The sequence below is a fragment of the Poecilia formosa genome, unplaced genomic scaffold (genome assembly GCF_000485575.1).
Source record: "Poecilia formosa unplaced genomic scaffold, Poecilia_formosa-5.1.2 Scaffold208, whole genome shotgun sequence".
NCBI classification, from domain to species: Eukaryota; Metazoa; Chordata; class Actinopteri; order Cyprinodontiformes; family Poeciliidae; genus Poecilia; species Poecilia formosa.
In genome coordinates, this window is record NW_006800147.1 from 155,920 (window position 1) to 180,119 (window position 24,200).

Consider the following 24,200-nt stretch of genomic DNA (forward strand, 5'->3'; position numbering starts at 1 on the left):
ATTGTTATATTTATTGTTTAGACTAATATCGACATGTTTAGATATCTGATGTATCTGATTTTTGATTGTAATTTATTGATTTCTCCTCTAATTTTGGGTGATGTCAAGAAGCCATAAGCCGTCAATTTGTTATTGTGCCAAATTACATCCACAAATATTAACACATTTTACTGAGATTTAAAATGAACAACAGACAAACACAAACTAGGGTCATTCATTCCCAGTAAATCTGGTAGCTTTAAATGAAATCATGGTTGACACATGGTGGAGGAAGCANTGTGGAGATTTGCTGATTTTCTGTGAATTTTGCAGAAGTGTGAAAAACTGGAGGGAATTACTGATGTAATTTGGAGCTTAAAGGCCCACATAAAAAGCTACGGCGGGCCAGGTTTGGCCCCCAGGCCTCAAGTTTGAAACGTAAAGGATGCAATGATGTCTGAGTGCGACTCAAAGTTTTGCCTGACAGAAAAGTACCTGCAAAAAAAAGAGAATGCAAAGAATATACAAGATTAAATAGTCCTGTCAGGACAACATTAACAAAATAAAGACCTACTTACTTTTTGTAAATGTTTAACATGTTTTAGTTGCACAAATTTAAGACTTTAAATGATTCACAGACACTCTGCAGTAGGAAAAACAAAAGCTGCTTTACCAAGAAACAAGGAAGACGTTTACAAAACGTTTGGACTGAACAGAAAGAAAATGTGCAGCAGAAGTGAAATCCAGTCATGTCTTCCAGATTTTTCAGTGCTGCTCAGTTTAGTTTTATTTGAACTGGTTTGATTTGTAACGTTGCACAAAAAGGATTAGTTTTATTTTATATAAAAACAAGTATGTATATTAAATCAAGAATTTGTGTTTTTATGATGTAAAGCACTTTGGACTGTTGCTGCTGAAATGTGTTGCACAAATAAACTTGATTGGTTGATAAATGTGTAACAGAGGGGTGTAAACATGACTCACAGTTGACCAGCTTGACCATGGCTAGCAGGTTAGCATTGAGCACGAACACCAGGGGGTCTGGGCCTCCCTCCTCCAGCTGCTGCATGAGGACGATCTCCGACGGTCTCTCCTCCACGGCGTAATCTGCGGGAGATTCAGAGCGCTAAAGTCAGGTCAACAGGAAGAAACCAGCCGGAGCGAGACAGAGATTCAAAGTCCTGCTGTCTCTGGTTAGAACAAACACAACAGCTTCCACGACATCGTTTAAGCATCGCCTCAGCGTTCCCGTGAACAAAGCTTCTCCCCTCTCTGTTGGCAATGAGTGGTGCAAAACATGAGCGGTGACACAAAGGCCATGAGGAGCACACTAAATGGACACAAACACAGCAGCAATGAGGAGGCAGCAGAATGGTGAGGATGAAGGCAAGCACCTGTGATGTGGCCTCCCGTACCTCCTTTGACTCCGGTGGAGATGAGGATGGGAGGGAGCCCGTCCTCCGGGATCAGGCTGAGGGAGCTGCCCACGGGGCTGCCCGCCGGCGCCACGGGGGTCTGGGCCGCCTGCAGGGTGGAGAGGAGGCGTTAGGCTACACCTGAAGTGACCCGAATGTGACCTCTGTCTGACCTTTTCATGACATTCCGAACAACACAGACTGGATTTTTTTGGGCTACTTGGATAGGGGGTCATAAATACGGATCTGATGAAGGCGGTGCACCGATTGCAATTTTCTGGTTGATTGTAGATTACTGATCTTTAAAAAAAAAAAAAAGCATTCATTTTCTATGCACCACAAATCTGGAACAAACTTCCAGAAAACCGTAAAACAGCTGAAACGCTGACTTCCTTTAAATCCCGACTAAAAACCCTCCTGTTTAGAGTCGTATTTGAAACGCAATCAATTATGAATTCAATGCTGGCATTTAACTTAATGTAATGTTTTGATTGTTGATTCTATGTTGCATGACTCTGTGTTTTTGTGTTTGTTATGATGCAAAGCACTTTGAAATGCCTTGCTGCTGAAATGTGCTACATAAATAAAATTTGATTGATTGATTGATAAAAAGCCTGACCTGCCAATTCTGAATTTGGCCAATACCAATTTTTTTTTTTTTGTCTGACATATTGATAAAAGTGGCAGGAAAGTCGGTGGAGTGACTGTTCTTAACTGCAAACATGCAGCCACAACCTGATGACCGCTCCGTCAGTCAAACCGCTCCGTCAGTCAAACCGCTCTCACAGAAGAGGACAGTGGATGATAAACCCATTCCTAATGTTTTCTAAATCTGGGGTCGGGTCGCAGAGGCAGCAGCCTAAGAAGTCCAGACTTCCCCCAGCAGCTTCAAGTTCAGATTAGTGGAAGAAAAACATTTAGTGTGAAGCTTAATTGGCATCTTCTGTTGATTCCCTCGTCTCCACTGAGTTTCTTTCTACCGCCACATGGCCAGTTTGCCAGAAATTGGCTAGAATTAGATTACCTAATGCAACGTCACTTGAGATAATTTGAGCAGGAAACGTCTCTCGGCTGAGCCACATGAAATTTATTGCTTTCTGCAACAAAACTCACTGGGACAGCTGGTATTCAGAAGCTGTTCACTCCAAACAAATACAAAGGCTTTGCTGTAGGAATACTTTTACATGAGCATAGTCTCATTAATGGTCCAACCAAGCACAATATGTCTCAATATTAAGCTTTTTAGTGCCGTAGCATTTATAATTCTCTTCACTTTAACATGTTTAACATATTACAGTCGGTTATGGAGGCAGGATTTCCTGAATAAAGAGCTCATTCACTGCAAAACCATACATTTTTATCAAGTATCTTTAGTCTAGTTTCTAGTGCAAATATCATAAAACATTTGAAATAAGAAAACTAACCCATAGATAACCTTTTAGCAAGATATAAGCTTTTGTTTTAAGTCAGTAATTCCTTAATATTGATGAAGTTCTATTTCTACTGGCAGATTATTTCATTTATAACATGGGAAAATGTCTTGTTATAAGTGAAATAACCTGCCAGTGGAAATGCTACACTTTCATTAAGGAATTACTGACTCAAAACAAGCTCCTATTTATTGCTGAAAAGTTACTTGTAAGTTAGTTTTGTCTTATTCCAAGTGTGCTGAACTATGTGCACTAGAAGCTAGGCTAAAACACTTGATAAAATGTTGCGACTCCCTTTACTCATCCGTTTGAGCTAAGCTAGTAGCATAGGTCGGGGCTACACGCGCTTCGTACCGAACTCGCCACGGGGGCCTCCGCCGTGGCGGACTTGTTGGAGCAGGTGGAGGCGACCCGTGACTGCGAGGACGCCGAGCCGGAGGACGGCGGCTTGGAGGACTCTGCTGTGTCTCCGTTTGGAAGAACCCCGTCGGCGAACCAAACCCTCCTCTGGTCCCGCGACAGGGAGCCTAAACAGGAAACAAACAGAGAACTTAAACAATATCAGAGCGATTAATCCGCCAGTTATTTTAGTGATTGATCAAATATTTTTTTTGGTTATTATTAAAAAATAAAATCTTTTTTTAGGGCTGCAATTATTGTTTCAGTAAGCAATTGTTCTTACACTGACAATTAATCGGTTGAAAAAAAAAAAGCTCACATTTTTCATTTAACCACCTTTTTTTTATACGTTATTAGTAATGTATAACAACTGCAAATAACTTATTTTTAAAATAAGAAAATAAATATTTTATGCAATAACATAACATGCTTGTTCATTTATAGAAAACGAATCTAAAAAATAAATATCTCCAACATCAACATGTAAAACGCTCAGTAATTTCTGCTTTGGTTTATCAATACAGCGTAGGGCTGATATGTTTATTAGTCAATTTATTTATTTTTGATTAACTGATTAATAATTGGAGGGAAAAAGGCAATAGGATTTTTTTTAAATGATCATTTTAATCAAGTGAAGCTAAAATTATGACATTTATGTTGGTTTTGGTAGAACATAAAAAGGTTTTCTTCCTTTTTCTTTAATAAAAATTATATATTTTCAGTACAGTTTTGACTTAATTACTGCTCTTGTTATGTTCTTTCAGCAAATGGCATCATTTAAAGTCCAGATGACGATTAACCAATTACTAAATCACTTAATGATTATTTTAATAAACGATTAATTGCGTTTAATCGTTTGTGCCCTAAAAAAAATACATTAATTTCAGGCCCAGTTGTTGGTTTTTCCATCTATTGGGACAGAATGTCATTGCAAAAGGATATAAATAACAGCTTCTTATTCTCTTGCTGATGAGGAACGCACCTTCATTGCCGGGTTGCTTCAGGACTCCCACGGGCACCATGACCGTGGGAGGCGGCGAGCTGAGGACCCCAGACGCCTGCGCCTGCTGCAGGGGGGGGATGGTGGAGCAGTACTCTGCCGGGTTGTTCGGGTTTGGACTCTGATTGACTGCAGTAGCTGGCGTCTCCGCTGATGGAACTGACGGCAACAGAACACAACATCCATAAATATAAAGCAATTGTTGGGTTTCAGATGACGTAGCACCAACGTCACCCAATGCAGATGGAGGGCCGGAAGTAAATGCGGCCCATTTATTTCTGTTGATCCAGCATCAAAATGCCTAAAGTCTGTGTCCTGACTTTAGGCATTTTCTTTTTCTTTATCTCGTTCTGATAGAAATAAAGATAAAACATTTTCGTGTTTCAAAGGTAAAATAAGAAGGTAGTTGGTCACAAGGGAGTTAATTTTAAAAAGATTTACAAAAAAAATAAATAAATAAGGAGAAAAGTGGATCAACAATCTACAGCTTAAAATAGGAGGTGCGGAAACTAACAATGCCAGAGTTTGCAGCGCCACTTTCTAACAGGTAACGATCGCATCGTTAAAAATGTATTTTTAGATGTTTTGTTGGACAGCTACTTAGAAAGACAAGCATTCATATGTAAGGTAAGACATATTACTTTTATGCCTAAGCGTGGTTGTCCTCAGAGTGCTAATATTGTTAGCAGCTAGCTCAGTGCCGAGTCACGGACAGAAAATATGTTTATTCAGTGGGACTTTCATACTTAAAAAAAAAACAAAAACTCTAAATAAATTAATTATAACATACCCAGCCATACAGTCACCGTGAGCTGTGACTATTACCATACCCGGTTCGTGTCTGGACACGAACCATATTCGTGTCCGGACACGAACACGGGGGTTTCAGTAGATCGGTGCGAATCGTTGACCTACATTGGACCTGAATCCAGCTTCCTACAGCGACTCAACATTATCGTACAACTCCAGCAAAAATTTGGGTTTACAGAAGCTAAATAAATTATTTACCAGGAGATTCAAGCTCATAGAAATAACATAGTTAGTTCGTTGTTAGCGATAGCATCATTATAATAGACTAATTACTTAAAATAGTACAATTCACTACTCACCTGGCAGAAACAAGTCGACAGCCATCTAATGTTTTTTTTTATTTTTATCCTAAATGCTTGACCCAACTTGGAACTAAATGATTGTATTTTCCAGGCTTTTGAAATCTTTCTTCTGGCTCGTGGTATAATATGAGGTCTGCAACTCCAGGTAGTTAGTGGACAGCCTCGATGCGGGTAAATCCTCAAGATTATAAGAGAAGTCTTTTTTACCGAGATAATACGGAGCATATCCTAAATATACGCGTATTTTTTCGAGATGCCTCGGCTTTTTCAGCCTATTTAGGGAATTAGCTACTCGTGATCAACTTTGCTTTGTTTTGAACCGGAGAAATCCACTTCCGGCCCGCAATCTGAATTTCGCGCGTCATCCGGGTCACGTGACTGAAACCCAGCAATAAGCTAGATATTTCTAAACATCCAATAATAAATGTATTGTTATATTTATTGTTTAGACTAATATCGACATGTTTAGATATCTGATGTATCTGATTTTTGATTGTAATTTATTGATTTCTCCTCTAATTTTGGGTGATGTCAAGAAGCCATAAGCCATCAATTTGTTATTGTGCCAAATTACATCCACAAATATTAACACATTTTACTGAGATTTAAAATGAACAACAGACAAACACAAGCTAGGGTCATTCATTCCCAGTAAATCTGGTAGCTTTAAATGAAATCATGGTTGACACATGGTGGAGGAAGCACCATGCTGTGGGGTGGAAAGATTTTTGAAGTATTCAAAAATAGTTTTAAAATGAAACGTCAACTCATTATCCAGGTTTGAATAAAGAGTTGTTGAAGATACTGATGATTGTGGGCAGGAAGGATCTCCTGTAGCAGTCTGTACTACAGTGTATCTGATGAAGCCTCTGACTGAAGACGCACAAATTTGTCTGTAATGTTTTTAATTATATAAAAAATAAAATAAAATATGAAAAAGAAGATTCACCAGAGAGACACACCTGCAGTTTTCATTAAAGATTCATGAGTTTTATAGTGAAATAAACTGATTTTGTAAAAATGTTACTTTTGTCTGATGTTATTTTGTAATTTATATGATTTATTTTCATTTTGGTCTTTAAAATACCAAAATTTTCCTTTATACTTTGGTCCGTCTGATGATGTAATGTTTAAATATTAAATGATTGATGCGTTATCACTCAGTTGCCTTTTTACCAAATCCTTTTATAACTTAAGTAATTTCTTGGATGGCTATATATTATTTTTACTAAAATAAAAGTATGTTGAAGTAGTGCTAGTCTTAATTGAGTACTTTACCCACCAGTGGGTATGAGGTTAAGTATTGGCAAATATATATATATATATATTTTTTGCAAATATTAGATTCTCTTCTCCAGTTTTTCTTTGTAAGAAATGTTGAAAACAGAGCATCTTCTGCTTTCTAACCCCTAATTAAGCATTACTTTGTGATGAAATGAGACAAAATGTGAAAAAGCCAAACGGATAAGCGTGACTGTTGCTCACCGTGAGTCAGGGCAGAATGACAGGTGACACAAACGCGGGCCTCCTTCCTGTCCATGTAGAGCAGCTTACACTTCAGGCTGCAACACGCTGCACAGAACACCTTAAAGAGACCAACACTGCATCAACACACACACACACACACACTGCACTTTAAATAAACATTTCACAAACTAAACCAGAGCCCCCTGTGTGCTGCAAGGTTTTACTGAGACCTTTGACCTTCCTGAGACGATAATGCTGCATCTACTGTTTACAGCTGCCATCAAGGTGTTACTATTACTGCAGCGCCGGCTCCTCCCAGCTCCACTGGCAGAGCCACAGTGTTTGTTTACCACCTTGGGAAATTAAGCAGCGCTCCACCCGGTTATCCAGTGCAGTGTCAGCGACCGCATGCTGCAGCAGCGCGGACGCCATGCGGGGGCGGGCCTTGCGCAGGCTGCAAACAAATAACGACTGACAAAGTGCATCCAATTTGAATTTCCTCTCCCTATGCTAATTATTTAGTTTTTTTCCTTTAGGTTACAATACAGCTCTGGAAAAAAAATTAAGAGACCATTTAAAATGATTAGTTTCTCTGATTTTACTCTTTATAGGTCTATGAGTAAAATGGAAATTGTTTTCTTTTCTATGAACTATTGACAACATGTCTCTGAAATTCCAAGCAAAAGTTTAGTTTTTATTTGCAGGAAATACAAATAAAAACATCTTTTTCTCTGCATCTTTTTCATAAAAAGATGCAGTCTCTGTGCGTCTCTGCATCTTTTTCATAATTATGAAAAAGATGCAGAGCTTTTAGAAAACAAAGAAAAAACAAAGAAAACAAGTTAATGTTCATATAGAAACAACAATAATAATGTTTTAACTCAGGAAGAGTTCAGAGATCAATGTTTGGTGGAGTAACCAGGAGGTTTTCAGGGGGATCAGTGCTGTGGCTCTTCATCGTTTCCAGAGATGTACAACTGCAACCAGCGGCCATTTGAGTTAGCAATTATTCTATTGATTAATCGGACATAAAAATTGTCACGTTTTTCATTCAATTACTTAATTCTTTGTTTTTTTTTAACAAAATTATACATACTTTTTTAAATGAGTAAATAACTATTTTATTGCCTAAACAGCATCCCTTTAGTGTACATTTGATCATTTGTAGCAAAAGACAAATGATATTCACTCAACATGTAAAAAACTCACCACTTTCTGCTTTAAGTAACATCAATATAGGATATTACTAATCTATTGACTATTATTTGGAGTAACCAATTAATAATTGGGTAGAAATAAAAGTTTAATGGGACGTTTTCTTTACAGAATCTGAACCAGGCGAAGCTAAAACTGCCACTTGAGGAGTTTTGGCTTTATTCCTGTGTTATTTTTCAGAAAATGTTTTTTTTTTTCAGTCTGTATACTTGAGTTGGTATTTAGAGGAGCAGCTGTGCATGATGAAAGTGGATGTTTAAGTCTCCCATGGTCGCCTCTAACCGAGTTAAAGCAGCGCTGACCTTGCCGCAGGCCCTGCAGTGGTGCCTCCTCTTGGTGAAGGTGAACTTGACGTCGCATTTCATGCAGACCGGGGCCTGCGAGTCGGGCACCCACACAGGAGCCACCTCCCCCAGCAAGCTGGCGGCCTTCCTGCACAGCGCCCCCTGCTGCCCGGCCTGAAGGTCGTTGTCGGGGCTCTCGGACGCCGTCAGCGACGGAGAGTGGGTTCCTCCGTTTCCGTTGAGCGAACTCTGGCCCGTCCCGCCCGGCGCCGGGTCGGTGGGCGAGCCTCTGCGGCAGATGCTGTCCATGTTCTTGTTCTTGGCGCCGAGCTGGTTCTGGACCTGGCCGGACAGCGGCTGCGGGATCTGCAGCTTGAGGCTGACCGGCTGCTTGGGCCGCGCTCCTCCGTAGGGAACGCTCACCGGCTGCAGCCGGCTGTTGTTCAGCTTCGTTTGGGCGCCGGCGGACCCGGCCGCTCCGCCGTCGCTCAGCTCCTGCTTGCTCTCCTCCATCTCCTTCTCTTCGGTCACAGAGTCCTCCTTGGACGGGACGGGAGACGGAGAAAAGTCCTCGGTGTCTGCCGCTTCGTTGACCTTTAAGCTGCTTCCATTCTCCATCTTCAGACCGTTGGGAAGGATTCCTGTTCGAACTTTCTGCTCCGTTTGTCCATTTTCAGCACATTTTCTTCTCCCCTCCTCCTCCTCGTCCTGTGCTCTGTCCCTGCCATCAGGAGACAAACTGTTCTCCTCCACCTCTGCCTGGACAGTCTGACTCCCGTTCACACTTCCTCCGAGCTCCTCCGAATCTAAACTTTTTCCTTCCTGCTCAAAGTCCTGCAAAACAGCAGAACGGTTCTCATCTTTCAACTCTCCTCCATTGTGAGTCACATGTGGAGGATTATCCTCAGAAAGAGTCCGTTCCTCTGCTAATCCCATCTCAAACGTGAAGCGAGAGCCTCCACCGCCCACGGATGAAGGTTCCTCCTCGCTACCAAGCTGGACCTCAGCAGGAGAACCGGTCTGTGGGCTTCCTGTGCAGCCGTTCTCCACGACGCCGCATGGTGAGACGTCGTCGGCGCCCACCAGCTTGCCGATGTTGGGCTGAGGGAGAGGCGGGCTGTGGACATCCGCCGGCCTCTCCTCCGCCCAGGGTGGATGCTCGGGACCCGCTGGCCTTTTGGGGTCGGGCCCTGAGGAGGCGCTGGACGGGTCGGGAAGGGTCTTGAAGGGCAGCGGGCTCTCCCGGGGGCTGATGTCTGCGTGGGCCAGAGCGGGGTTCAGGGAGAGCATGTGGGCGGGCGGAGCCAGGATCTGCGTCCACTTGGCGTCCGAGAGAATTGACGTGTCCGTCTCATCTGCAAAAGAACGAAAAAACTCTTTACTTCCACCTGCAGCTTCAAATGTAAAAATATTTGCATCGCTTGTGATTATAAGATATTCAAACTTCAACAACTTTCAGCTTGTCAGCCAAACGTTTAGTGTTCATCTCTTAACTTTCCTTTTTCCACATTTGCTCTGTTCTTATGTGACTTGTTGCAAACTTTAAACTGAAATTCTAATTGTTTTTATCTACTGACTAGAAGTGCACTGATAAATCAGACCATATTTCCTTAATTTTTGGTAGATCGGTCAACCTCATGCACCGATCTTAATCACCTAAATATCTGAAAATCACCCACTGTCCCCTTTTGCTCTGCTAGCAGAGACGGCTGGCCGACAGACCCGCCTCTCAGATAAAACCGTCACTATGCAGTCACTTCACTTTTGCCAGTTTAGTGGCTTTGTCGCTAAACTCAACGCTAAACTTCAACTTTTCAGACAAAAAAAAAAAAGAATCATTATTGGTTAAAATCGTAATCAGCAGCTCTGGCTTTTTAAAGACCGGTCATCGGCCAGAAGGTCCAGGTGAATAGCCACATCTTTTCAGTTGTGATTAATACACAAAGTTAGACACATTTGAACTCTTATCTACTGAAGAGTAGATAAGATTATCTTTGAGGTCTATAGGGCGCTGAATCCATGCAGCATTTTTTTGTGGTTTAAGTCTGACAAAGTTGCGTTTTAAGAAACTATAAACCACAATTATTACAAATGATCACACTTCCAGGTGATCAGAGAGCTAAAAATGGCTTGACCAAACGGAGAAATGAGGTCAGAATAGTTTGGAAAATCGGCGTGTGAATGAGCTGGAAAATTGTGAGAAAATGGGTTAAATGGTTCAGCAGCTCCAGGGAGGAATCCTGGATACGGAAAAATGAAGGTGTGAATGCTTCACCGTGAGATAAAACATTTCTGAAGCACATCTAAAATGATTTGCTCGCATTGCTGTGTTATTTACTACTTGCTGATCTCCTCCCTGCACAGGAATTCATGCAAAGCTCTTTCAGTGTGTGCCACATACACACACACACACACACACACCCCAAGTTAATCTGCCAGGCTGGATCTCTGGCTGACGGCACCTTCAGCCAAAACACACACCGAGTTCCCAGCACCTGTGTCTGTTATTCAGCACTTTCTTTTCTTGGGGTTATTTTCCATAAATCCACAAAACAGCCGCCTTTCTTCAACAATAGGGAAGCCAAGTCTGTCAAACACACAGCTCAGCACTGCAGTGTTTACTTTGCACTTACTATAAATAAACTCTGCAAAGCAACTTTCTCAGAAAGCCTCTAATTTCGATTCCCTGCTTATTCTAAGTGACCAAAAAAAGGACGCCCGTCTTGTCTTGAACCAATTACAGTTTTACTGAATCCCACAAGCAAAAAGCAAATCCAATTAGCGTCGTTCCCTCGCCGCGCGGCCTCAATCACTTCCCTGAAGCGTTACTCAGCTGTGATGGCTGGAAGCTCCTGCACACCTCAGTTGTTTTCCGTTTCCACGCCCTTCACCTGGCGTCTCACCTTCGTTCTGCTCGAACTCGTCCAGCACCTTGTCCAGGTTGAAGGCCTCGGCTTGGAAGTAATTCTCCATGGGTCAGGAAGCTCCACCTTGCCAACGGCCGCGTGAACCTCCCAACGAGAGGAGTTCACCAAGTCACCGATTTAATCTTTAAAAAAAAAAGAGAAATGTGCGTGGATGAGGGATGCAGCCAAAACTAAATTTAGTAATCAATCAGTCTGATGATTCATCAAATAAGCAAAAAAAATTGGCACAAAATCAGCAAATCATAACGTCACAGATTCCTCTAGTTTTGTGGTTTGGTATTTTAAGTTACTGTCTAGATCCAAACAACTCAAAACATAATTTGTATCCCAGTTTAAACTGTTTTTTGTCTAAATGACTCCTGAATGAAGTACAGATGGATATTCTGTGTGCTGTTCTTTGTATCGTTGTGTTGACCTTGGTTTCTGTTTGCTTTTCGTTTATCCAATAAAAAAATCTAAATAAGGTGCATCAACGTTATTATTTCAACATTATTCCTGCATCACAATAACCTTATTTTCTATAAAAAATAACTACATAAAAACCCTATCCTGACCCTTGCATTTCATAGCAGAGTATGCCTGAATTCAAAGTCCAAATAAACAGAAGCTGTAAAACACGCTCGTCAAGAAAGATGGCGGCTCTGGGCGTGCTGACATCACTCTGAACGATTTAAACCCAACAAACATTGGTAGAAAAGAAAAAAGAAATTGATTAGTCGAGAGGATCCATCTATCACCCAGCTCTGCTTCCCACTAAATTTTCCATTAATATGCTGTAAAAAACTAAATGTTTGTGACCTTTTATGACTTAGTCTGCTTGTGGAGGGAGAATGAACTCATCTAAAAGTAAAATGGCTTTGCTAAACCTATATCTCTGTGTGATTTACAGCTAAAGTTAATACTGTGTACTCACTACCAACTATCCTCTGTTTTCTAGGTTGCCACGCATCACAGACAAAAACACTGCAACAGTTACTCTAAACAGGCAGTTTTATGGCTGGAAACTATATTTGCACTTCCCTACACAATCCTGGCTGAACAACAATGAATAAATGGAGAAGCTCACCTGCACGGAGGTCCTACTCTGCAGCCCCGGGCGGTGGGTTTGTCTTCAGCTCGCGGTTCTGCCTTCACCCAGTCTGGCAAGCGCCCAGCGCCCACACCTGAGGGAGGAAAACACCTTTACAGATCTTCCTCAACTCTTGTTGCATCACCTGCAGCTGTTTGCCAAACCTGCTATATGAGTAATGTTACCGCACCATGCAGCTCTACAACAGTTAAAACATATATTCACAGGTTTAGAATTAGGTTTGCAATAAAATATTTGGTTCTGACATTATGGTACATCTAAATTTCAGTGGTTGTGTTTTCATTGACCACAGAATTGCCCCAGTTGGAATTACGAAAAATGATTTCACCAAAAACTCACATTTTCCAATAAGGATTTTGAGGTTTCTAGGATGAGACGGTATTACGGCAGTCGGACTGCAAATGAAACACTGATTCTTATTGATTTTTAACAGAAACATTTCTTTCACATCACAGGAGCCATGTGATCAACAGACGGATGTTACTACTGATGGAAAAGACGAAGAAGACGACAGGAAGTGGTAGAAGGATGGCAGCATGGCATGTTTTTCTAAATATCACACAAACAAACTTATTCACCTGTGATTTTAATTGTGTTTATTATTTAAGTGAAACACCACAATTGCAAAATCTTATTTTTTAATCATTAACGGGATATCTACAAACTTTTGCCCATATTTGTAATGGAAACACAGCTTCTTCTCAACTGGAGTCTCCAAACTCCAGAATCTCAGAGCAAAATGCTGCAGAGAAACTGATGGATGAACACCAGAGAGCCAAAAGCTTCAACTTCCTACCAGATAAGCTGATGGAAGAGGACTGGAATGCCGCCCAGCAGGTCCAGCCCACAGAAGACCCACCAGTAACACAAAAACCAAAAGACTCACAACCAATATCTTCTGTCCAGAACAAAACAATTGGCAAAACCAAGTCAGTTTTCTGGCCGACCGACGATTACCAATATTTAAAAAGCCTGACCTGCCGATTCCTATTTTGGCCGATGCCAATTTTTTTGTCTGAAATGTTGCTCAATAAGAAAGTTGCTGAGCGGGCAGCAGTGGGGTAATATTTTTAGACTTTTGCCGAGATAAATAAGGTTAAGATTGACTTCACATGTAAAAATCGGCCGATCAATCAAAATTAAGGAAATCGACAATTATAAATCGGCTGGCCGTTAAATCGGTGCTCCCCTACTTAAAACACAGGAGGTCCATCTTTAGGTTTGTCTCTACTAACATTTTTCTTTAAGTACAGCTGGAGATTTCATGGGAAACTGTGGTTTTAAGTTGATGGAGAGTGTTTGATCTATAGAAAACTAAACGATTCCTCAAACATGCATGAAAGAATCAAAGCAGCAACCTAATATAAAGCTCAAAGAAGACAATTTTACATAACACTTCCCTTTAAGGACACACACTCGCACTGACAGCACATCAACTGGCTCGTCACGTGCGCTGCAGCTCCTCGTACGCTATCAGCCATCACCGCGCCGACCTTGACAAAGCAATCAGAGTCGCGAATGGAAAAAGAGGCTTGACGTCTGAAACGAGGCTCGCTGAACCTGCCCAGACTGTCCTCCATCACGCCAAGACCTTGGAGCGGGGACGGGATGAGACTGTGCGAGTGCGGCTGCAGATGAGTAAGAGTTGAGCTGATCTTCAGGGTCGTTCTCATAAGGACAGGAGGGGCGAACGAGGATTACACCAGACAAACGATACTCTGCAGCCGCATGGCCTCTAAGACTTACAGGTCCTAGTTTCAGCCAGGCTCAGAACTTTTAAAGGATCAAAGGAAACGACAAACCCAGGACGCTTTCAGCTGCAATGCCATTATTACTGAACATGATGCATGTTCACACAGATCAGAAATCACTTCAGGCTGCAGCTAAACTTACCCCCCTTAGACAGAAAACCACATACGGTGATAAACTGCATATTTATTGAGCGTTTATCTCAGTAGGTTTTTGGACTTGTGACAGCAAGTTGCTTAAGTACATGCAGTTAAATCTAAAGTGTTTCTCTGGAGCTGGAGGCAGATTGTTGTGACTGCAAAAATGATGCAGGAGAATTTTCTGACTGCAAGCAATTAAATAACATGTTTGTGCAACACGTTTGAAATGTCATTAATCAGGTTATTTCACTAAGCAGTGGTGCTACAGAGAACAAATAGTCATGTTCTTCTACTGAGTAAGCAACACGCAGCAAGCAAGTTGATACATAAATAATGCAAAACGACTGTCATTCACTTTCATCAATGAAGAAGAAAACCAATATTTACATGAATATAGACAATAAAGTGTTGGTGTCTAGCATTAAGTTAGACTAAACATTTCTTTTTTCAGGTCATATGGGATAACCCAAAATTATTTCAATTTGCAAAATGACAGAAATAATTCACATAAATATTACTGTGCCTTTAAATAATTTATGAAAGTCCAGATGATGATGTCATGGGTTTGCAAGCTTCTGATAGGTTAGTTCAAAAAACGTTGGAGTAAATTGGAGGGACACATGTGAACGAAGAGGATGAGGGCCACTGGAGAGAAAAAAAAAATCAGATTTTAATCTCAGAATTCTGAGGAAGAAAGTCAGAATTCTGAGATTAAAGTCAGATTATTATTATTTTTTTAATCCCCCAGTGGCCCTAATCCTCTTCCGTACATATGGCAGTATTTTAAGCTTTGTTAATTTTAATTATTATAGTTTGCAGAGAATGAAAACAGAGGATACACTTTTTAAGAAAACTGGAATATTAAATGATGCCAATAAGACTTTTGCAAAATAAACAAAATTTTATACAGCTGAAAATGTCTGTCACAAAAAGTGATTTTTTTTAAACTGCCATGTTTTATATTTGCGTTTCTTGATGACTGTCTTTCCCATGAGTTTGTCCGCCATTACACAATACTTGATTATTAAAAAAAGCTTTCTTTTGCGCTTACATTAAATTGTAATTTGAGTTTTCACTGCTTCCAACTAGGCCTGTCACAATAACAAATTTTGCTGGACAATAAATTGCCTCAGAAGTTATTGCGATACACAATAATGTTGTTTTTGAGACCATTTTCTAGCAATATAATGGTAATGGCATAATAATGGTATAAGAACACATTCTCAACTTAGGTTTTAATGATCATTTAACTGTGAAACAGGAAGGCATTTCAAATATCCAAAATAAATACAAAACAACAGAAGCAACAAATAAATTATTATACTTAAAAAAAAGCAGCTAGTTGAGACCAAAACACCAGACTGAAGACTTTTGTCATCCAAAAAGAGAAAAACAATAAATCATGCAAATGGAAATTATTGAGCTCATTTTGATTTATCATGCTGTTAGTTGATTTATTGCATCGTGCCTATGTGTAGGGTATAATTACTAAACAACGTGCATCAGTCTTAGTTAATCCGTAGGATGGATAAAGTCGGTTCACTTTTCCATGACAGTCTAAAGCTGAAATCCACCAGTCAGGTGATGCAGTTTGAGGAAAGCAAAGGGAAACGTTGGCATTCTCTGAACAGAGCCAAAGTTTTGCTCGCGCTGACCTCAGCTGAAGCCTTTCCTTGTAAACCGAAGCGGTCCTGCACCACAACCCTCTGAATACACCCAAAACACACAAAGATGCAACTCCGTGGAGACAGGAGCACAACCCTAATCACGGTTTAATTACTCTGCAGAGGTGCTGAATAATGCATCTCCAGCCAAAGTGCATGGCGGAGTTGTATTTTTAGACTTGTAAACTCATTGGAGGCTTAAGTGAAAGAAGAATTTCAAAAGTTGCTTCCACTGCAGTATAGCTGCTCTCAATGTGTGAGTCCAGCTGGGTCTCATAAAATATAATATTAATATTTAAAGCTATAGATAATAATCCGATTCATTAAAACACCATTAATGTTTGCCATTTTTGTTGTGTGAATATATTTCCTTTAAAGGTGAATGTAGCAGGAGACTGTAGACAATAAATATGGTGTAGAGACTGTAGACAATAAATATGGTGTAGACTGCATCATAAGAAATTAATTTTACAGATATCAGTGTATTATAAGCCTGGCGGGCCACAAGGCCTTATTTGTGCCCCCACCAGGCTTAGCATTGTGAATTTATTAGTTGTTTTTTTTAATAATTGCCTTTTTTAAGACTTTATAGTTGGTGTTTAATCTTCCAGTCTTCCAAAAATGCATAACTATCAAATGATATTTTCAAATTTCATGTCAACTTGAAATATTTCTTAACTCAAAAACACAGATCTAGGCCTGTCACAATAATTTGGAAAGAGTAGAATTTTTACAATTTTTTACATTTCATTACTCCAATATTTTTTTTTTTTTGTTTTCGTCTTAATTATTTTTTTTTTCTCGGATATTTTACATGTTTAATTTCCCTTCAATATAACAACAGGAAACAACATTCCTCCCCTACTGTTGTCAATATATTGACAAAGCATATCAATATATTGACAGAATCATAAATGAGGAGAATCTGTGTACAAAAAATAAAAACACCCAGAAAATTAAATCTTTTCTAGTTTACCACCTCTAAACGGTAATCACAACCAGACAGCGGTTCATTCAGACAGAGAGAGAGTAAGGATTACAGAGAACAGGAAGGCTTATTTTACTTTTGGAGAGTTGTAACCAAGGCAACAAGGGTCTTTTTTTTTTCTTCCTTTTTTTACAAAAAATTGTATAAACACTTATAACAAGATGTTATCTTGCAGAAAGGATATCTATAACTTAGTTTTGTCTTATTTCAAACATATTAAGATATTTGCACTAGAACAGGGGTGTCCAAAGTGAGGTCCAGGGGCCATTTACGGCCCCTGAACTGATTGTGTGTGGCCCCTGACCTCAGTTCAAGAATGATGCAAATTTGTTCACAATTTGAGGCGCAGGTGTTTGATGTAGATGGACCAAAAATAAAATCATATTACAATAGAAAATGTTGGCATCATCACCATATTGTCTTTAAATAACCAGGTCGTTTGCTTTTTACACATCTATCCAGTGATTTTTATTCAAAAGCAAATTTTGGTGCACTCAAATCGGCTTTTAATTAATCTATTAAATTTGGCTAAATTTTGTTAATCCTGATTTTATTGATCAGAATTGACTAAATTTGGTTCTTTTTTCTAATTGATACCGAGAAAATTTGCTAAATGTCTTTCAAGAGACAAACCTGCAAAAACCTTTTAAAGTTTTAGATCTAGAATAATTTACACATCCCTTCCCAGTAACAAACCTGAACCCTTTATTTGTTCAGCTTTATTTGGCCCTCCAGTCCTTTTGACTTTATGATTTTGGCCCGTGTGACAAAAAGTTTGGACACCCCTGCAGTAGAAACTAAACCAAAGATACTTGGTAAGGTTTTGTGTTTTTGCGATGTGAGGAATCCCACCTGACTGGAAAAGCTCTCATGGCTGCCAAATGAAATGAGACGAGGCCATAAACAACGAGGGAACTCGGACCAACCGAGATGCCAAACAGTTCATTAGCTCCATGCTGTCAGAACAAGACAGTTTCCTGTTTCTGTTTCCTGACTGGGAAATACACGTTCGCTTCCTCACACACACCAAGTCCCTCATGCTAGAAGTGCTATTTTATTTATTTCTCAATATTTTTCCTGCCCTGTTCCCGTGTACTTTATAATTTCCTTCTAAAACCAAACATGGTTGAAAAGCAGAAGTCATGACATCTGCATCCAGACCTACTGCTGAGAGTCTCATTACTGTAAATGAATGTTTTTAATTCCAACTTCTGTTCCGACAAATCAAAAAACCCGATAAAAGCAGCCAGAATCTGGGTCAGTAAGCCACTCGCTTTGGCCTCAAGTTAATTTAAACTCTTAAGACGGCCCACAATCTCCAGTCAAATTAAGAATAAATGCCCTGCAAATTGTTCTGCTTATAAAGTATTAAAAGAGAGCCGGAGAAGTCTGGGTTTCTCAGCAGCCTGCTTAGAAAGACGGATCGTAAAAACTCAAAAGGAGATCTACAAACATAAAGAAGACTCGTATTCCACATTAGGTTCTGTTTTTTCTTATATTTTTGCCATAACGTGGTCTTATTTTACAAAAATGAGACAAATTATGACTGCAGCGGCACATAGGAAAAGCGCAGGAATAATCTCTGCAAGAGATTCAGTTTCTTCGGTTCTTGAAGCTTTAAGACAACATACACTTTAGAAAAAGTTGAATATATATACAGAAATAAAAACAACAAAGAAAACACTTCATAACCTGACACTTTTCAAGGGAAAAAGTGTGATGGCAATGTTTGACGTCTGTGTTATATGCAAAATGTTTGATAACAACCAAGAACATCCACAAATTTACAATTTAAATGACAAGATAAAAATAATAAACTTTTAACTCTAATGTGTCAAACTCAAGGCCCGGGGGCCAAATCTGGCCCGCCACAGCTTTTTATGCGGCCCTCTGGACTCAGAAGAAGAATCGTCAAGATAACAATGTGCTTAAATATTATTTTATCAATCAATTCAAACCAGTTTTTATCCATTTACTGTCAAATTGCATCGATTAGTCCATCCAGTTTCTTGTGAATTCTTGTGGAAATTCATGCAAAATCAACGAATCCCTGCACTTTTTCCCACTAATGCGTAATTGAGAGTTTATTGCAGATTTTCTTTGCAAAAATGGTGAGAAACATTTTAACGGGTTTTATCAATACATTCTGGCCCAACCGGCTCTTTCAGAACATTCATGATCTCGATTTGGTCCAAAATGAAACTGAGTTTGACGCCCCTGCTCTAAAGTAACTATACATTTATTCATGTTCATTTTTAAAGAAAAATGCTTCAAAAACTTTTTTCACAGACAACTTTTCTGTCTGATTCTTAAAACTAAATTATTTTGCATTTGTGGCAAACAAACACATCAAAGTTTGTTGTGATTTTACTTTTTATCTGGATAAAAACTGGAGAAGTTCAGAATGTCCTTCAAAAAGATAATTGTTAATTCAGGTGTAAATGATCTCAATTATCCGTTTCTTACTCCACTTTCATTCTGTCCAGACATGTCTTAAAAAGGCAACGGAGTGGAGGCTTTCAGAGGGAGTAAAGCAAGCTGTGAATAGCAGCATGAAGATGATGATGATGAAGTCCTGAGGCATTTCCTCTGGGACTTTTAATGGCTGATTTTGGAGCAACATGGAGGATTTCTGCAGACATTAGAAAATCAGATGGACTTGTGTCAGCCCAGGATGACTAGTGATTACAGTTTTTCTGGGCCATTCAATCATACTTTTTTTTCCCCCCTTTATTACATGAACACACTGGAGTGTTTCGTACACGTTTGAAAAATCCTTTAAACTCCATGGCAACCATTCAGCTGTGCAAAACGCCTGGGTGGACCTAGCCCCGCCTTTGAGGCGCAGCTCCTCCTCAGAGAAGCAGTTTCCAAGTTTTTGAGCTTCCGCTTCACAGAGCAGCTCCTTCAGACTAGCCAGCAGCAATTAGCAAACATCCAGTGGAACTGCTGAGCTCATTATATGAGCTACTTCTCAGAGCAACGCTGGTAAAAATTTTAATAGAGGAACCTTGCTGTGATGACTTCCAGAAGGCGGAGTTTGAGAAAGAGAGAGTTTCAAGGCATCAAATCAGAAAGTAAAATTTATTTTAAGTCATATTCGATATATACAGGATTTTTATAACAACTGAAGGAAACATAGTTACTTGGTTGTGCTATAAAATGGCACTAATTACATTAGTTTGTAAATTCTGACAGTCAAAACAAAGAAGGATAAAATACGTAGTCCCTACAGGAAGTTGCAGTTCTGACCATTAATGTAAATTCACTCATCATCCGCAATTTCCCTTAGAACATGAGAAAAATGTCTTGTTATAAGTGAATTATCTGTCAATGGAACAAGTAATTTTTAATCAATATTAAGGAGTTATTGACATGAAACAAGCGCCTATCTCTTGCTAAAAAGTTTCATGTAAGTTAGTTTTGACTTATTTCAAGCGTGCTAAGATATTTCCACTAGAAAGTAGACAAAATAAGATTTTGTGTTTTTGCGGTGAGGACCAGTAACTGGGAGGAAGGAAATAAAGTAGCAGATTAAATGGATGACAAACAAAATGATGGCGATTCAGGCGTTTAGCTTCCATACTTCAGGATCCGTCCTACACTTTTCCTGAGAACAACAGAAATGCCGGGTCGGCAAGTTCACATCCTGCCAAGCAGCGCTTTCAGATCCAAACACGGCCAGACGATGGCTACTGAGGGCGGACAGAGGAAACCTCAAATGATCACTTCCTCCGTTTAAGAATGGCCTGACATCACTTTCTAACAACGCCGTCTCATGACTGAGTGACAAGCGGATTATGTAATTCTGGAGAACGCTGGGAGTTGTCCGTCTCTGACCCACGGAAACTTTGTGTGTTTGTGGTAAATTAAAGCAAAATGCACAAGAGGGGAATACCCCACTACAGTTTAGCTCAGACAGGTGGGGTCGGAAAGCTAAAGCCACTGGATTTTTAAGAGGAAGAGGAAAAAAAAATAGAAGTAGAGAGAGTTGCTTTGCTTCACAGCAACTGTCAGGAGTGATTACGAGCTCTCCGCTTTAGGTTTTGATCTACTTTAACCACCTCCAGACAATAAAGGCGGCACTGGGAGACGAGCTGCCATCAGGGAGAGCCTTGTAATAATTTCTGAAAGCGTACAGTAACCTACATCTGGGGACGCTCTGCACACACCGCAGCCTGATTGGGCGCCTGCCGGATCGCTCGACTCAATGAGCCCCTCTGGGTTTTCAAAACCGCCTTAAGATGGAGGTTCGGTGTCACCTTCTCTAACGACAGCAGAAACCCTCATCGAATGTCCAGTTTATGTTTCATGTCCTGAAAGAACTGCCAGTTAGTTCAGGCAACAGAGATGGCAGCAGTTCAGTGTAGAAAACTTTGCTAAAAAAGCATTAGCGGTGCACCGATAGTTTCCTGGCCGATCGCAGATCAACAATCTTTTGACCTTATGATTCTGGGGGTTTTTTTTGTCTGAAATGTTGCTAAAAGTAGCAAGAAATTTGTTGAGTTGGCAACAGTGGGATTTCTATCGTAAGCTGCAAACATCCAAACATGACCTGGTGGGCTGGTCTGTCAGTCAAACCTCTCTCGGGAGAACAGAAGAGGATGGGTTGATTTTTAGACCTTTGCCGAAATAGATAAGGTTGGTGCATGAGATTGACTGCACATGTAAGTATCGGCCGATCACAGATTTTTCAAAATTAAGGAAATTAAGGCAGATTTATCGATGCATCACTAAAAAGTATCTGCTTTTAGAAGAAACACATCAAAGCTGCACTGATTACTAAACTGCTTATGGGATTCAGCCAATTATACATTTGACAAATCCTTTAAAATAAGATTTCACCGACATGAAAATTTGGACTAATATCAATATCTGATGTTGATATTGATCTTATGGCTGACTACTGATATGTACTGATATCATACATACATATTTCTCTGCTGTTTCGACAACTTTGGAGAACAAAAAGCCCAGAAACAGATGGCAACAAGATAAAAATAAATACTGGTTGTTCATATCGGATCAATTTTATTTAGTGGACCGATAAAAAAGCCCAGTGATTTTAAAAAATTATTAATTTTTTTTTTATATTGACCAATACCTTTGTTAGTGCTGTTATATTGCGCATCCCTACTTTAAAATAAAGAAAAATGTAAAACTGTAAAAAAGAGCAACCAAAACCAGAATAGATGCATTTTCTTCTCTCATGTATAAATAAATCCAAAACACATCTTTTGTTGTGGAAATTCAATGCATTTATTCCACAACAAAAGAGGAAAAACTACTGAAAACCTGCATTTGTTATGTTAGATCTATAAATAAAAAGATGGTTATCATTTTTAGGCAAAGTTTTTAAGAGCCCCAACTTGCAAACTTTTGGAACAGAACAAAAAATAAATGTTATGGATGGATGGACACATAAACGCATCAATAAGAGGACAGAGATGTGAGCAAAGTAAATGCACATATTTCCTTTTATTTCCATCCCTAAGCAGATGTGGAAAATAGTTAAATCTACTTTCATACCTTCCAGACTGTCTAGGAATCCTGGAAGGCTGCTTGCTTTTTCCTCTGTCTAAAATGGACTTTTTAATGTCTGAATTAATGAAAACAATAAAAGTAGGCTCTGGTTTAGGCCGTGTTTACTCATAACTCCACATATTGACCTCAACAACAGCCTGATGACCGGAGGAGACCAACTCTTATGAGCACATAGGTGACCATTAGCTGGGGTTATGTAACCAGAAGTGACACTGTAGCTGTGTCTGCAGGCCAAACCCTGCATCTCTGCATAAAAATATTTCAAAGGTAGCAAAGGTAAACAGGTGGAAAACAAAACTGCAGGGCTACATCGACCCTGCAAATTTGAAGGAAATCGCTGCAGTTTTGCGTTTGTTTGTTGCAAGAACTTGCTCTGTTGTGTTAGCTTTAGCTGACTTTATTCACATCTGTTCCCACCGCCACACGAGAAAAGGCCACCGATAAGTTTCGCACAAAATGTGACATAAATCAGAAGTGATCATTATAATTCGGCTTGTTTATTTTGGGTAATAAAAGGCATATAAAGCGGTTGGGTTAAATGGCTCCGGTGATTCAGCGGGCAGTCGTGCGCGGCATGACGGCAGAAGCTCGCTGCTCTCGCGGACACTCACGCCGCCACCGACTCGGTGGTCAGGTTGTTGGATTCCGGTTATAATGGTCACCTCAAAACGGCTCAACTTAAACCCGATATCAAATGGAGGTGTTTTCCTTTATTTTTTTACATTTATTTTTCCATGTGCTAGCACTACAGCTACAGCTTGAAACGCCACGCAGAGCGTGTTGTGTAATTGGCGTAGAAATCAGTGACCGTTAACGGCACCTTTTCGGGATTCCTCACACTTTACAAAAAATAATAATAATTACTACCAACACCGTCCACTCACTTTCCTAACACCAAGTTGCCGTTGCAATGGCGGTTGGAGGGGCTAAGCAGAGCGGCGAAATGCCATAAAAACAAATCCAGTTACTCACCGGAGGAATCCTCCTCATCCTCTTATTTTTACGTAGATTCCCGCGGAGCCCCAGTGTTTCCTCCCGTCATAGCTAATCGCCTTTGGAAGCTATTTTTGAGTCTCCCCGTTTAGACTCTCTCCGACTCTGCCGTCTGCTCGACCCGAACAGCACTACTCGAAAAGTACAGCCGTTATCCTGCCGTAGTTGTGCAGAGGATCCCTCCCCCCGAAAAGGTTCAATACTGGGAAAATAGGGAGAAATGTTAAAAGTTCCAAAATGGACACCTCCAACTTCCGGTTTTACCTTTCAAAGTAATAGTTTTTTGTTTCTTTACACCAACATAAATAATTAAGTGCAAAAAAAAAAAAAATTTAGATTGGTTTTGACATTTATTTTACTAATAAAAATCAGAAAGTATTATGCACATTTTTATTCAGCCCGCCTTTGCAATGACACCCTCCAGAGCAACCACTTATCAGAGTCCTCCTGTGTTCATTTAATCACCATCAAGATTCTACCGCCCAGTTTTTGGAAAAGTGAGGGAGCAGAAAGTAGAGTGTAAGGCCCAAACCAGCAGGGCTAAATTCCTTATTTGCTTACAAACTTGATGAATAATGCTGTCAGAGGAGGATAGAGTACCCAGAAATTGTACTCTAGTAAGAGTAACACTAGTACTTTAACACATATTTACTCAGGTAAATGTAAGAAGTGCCTATCAAAGAAATTATTAAAGCAAAAGTAAAAAAAAAAAAAAAAATTTGGTGAAAAGGCTCCTCAGATTAAAGATCAAAATATCAAACAGACCAAAATACAAGTGGGAATAATTTTGGTATTTTACAGATC

General features: G+C 39.9%; 1 protein-coding gene across 4 annotated transcripts in view; it reads right to left on the bottom strand.

Annotated features, from left to right (window-relative positions):
* zfyve9a (zinc finger, FYVE domain containing 9a) overlaps nucleotides 1-23,616 on the bottom strand; it is a 44,548-nt gene extending 20,932 nt beyond the window's left edge. For 3 of the 4 annotated variants that reach the window (XM_016679336.1, XM_016679337.1, XM_016679334.1), the window contains exons 1-5: nucleotides 23,376-23,616; nucleotides 12,295-12,391; nucleotides 11,205-11,312; nucleotides 8,320-9,656; nucleotides 6,821-6,920 (exon numbers count right to left, since the gene is read on the bottom strand). In XM_016679336.1, coding sequence (XP_016534822.1) covers nucleotides 6,821-6,920; nucleotides 8,320-9,656; nucleotides 11,205-11,274 — 1,507 coding nt within the window. In that variant the 5' untranslated portion in view covers nucleotides 11,275-11,312; nucleotides 12,295-12,391; nucleotides 23,376-23,616. Of the gene's footprint in view, nucleotides 1-6,820; nucleotides 6,921-8,319; nucleotides 9,657-11,204; nucleotides 11,313-12,294; nucleotides 12,392-12,657; nucleotides 12,853-23,375 lie in introns of those variants that run through there. The other variant, XM_016679335.1, reaches the window with a different exon arrangement.
* Nucleotides 23,617-24,200: the final 584 nt, after the last annotated feature.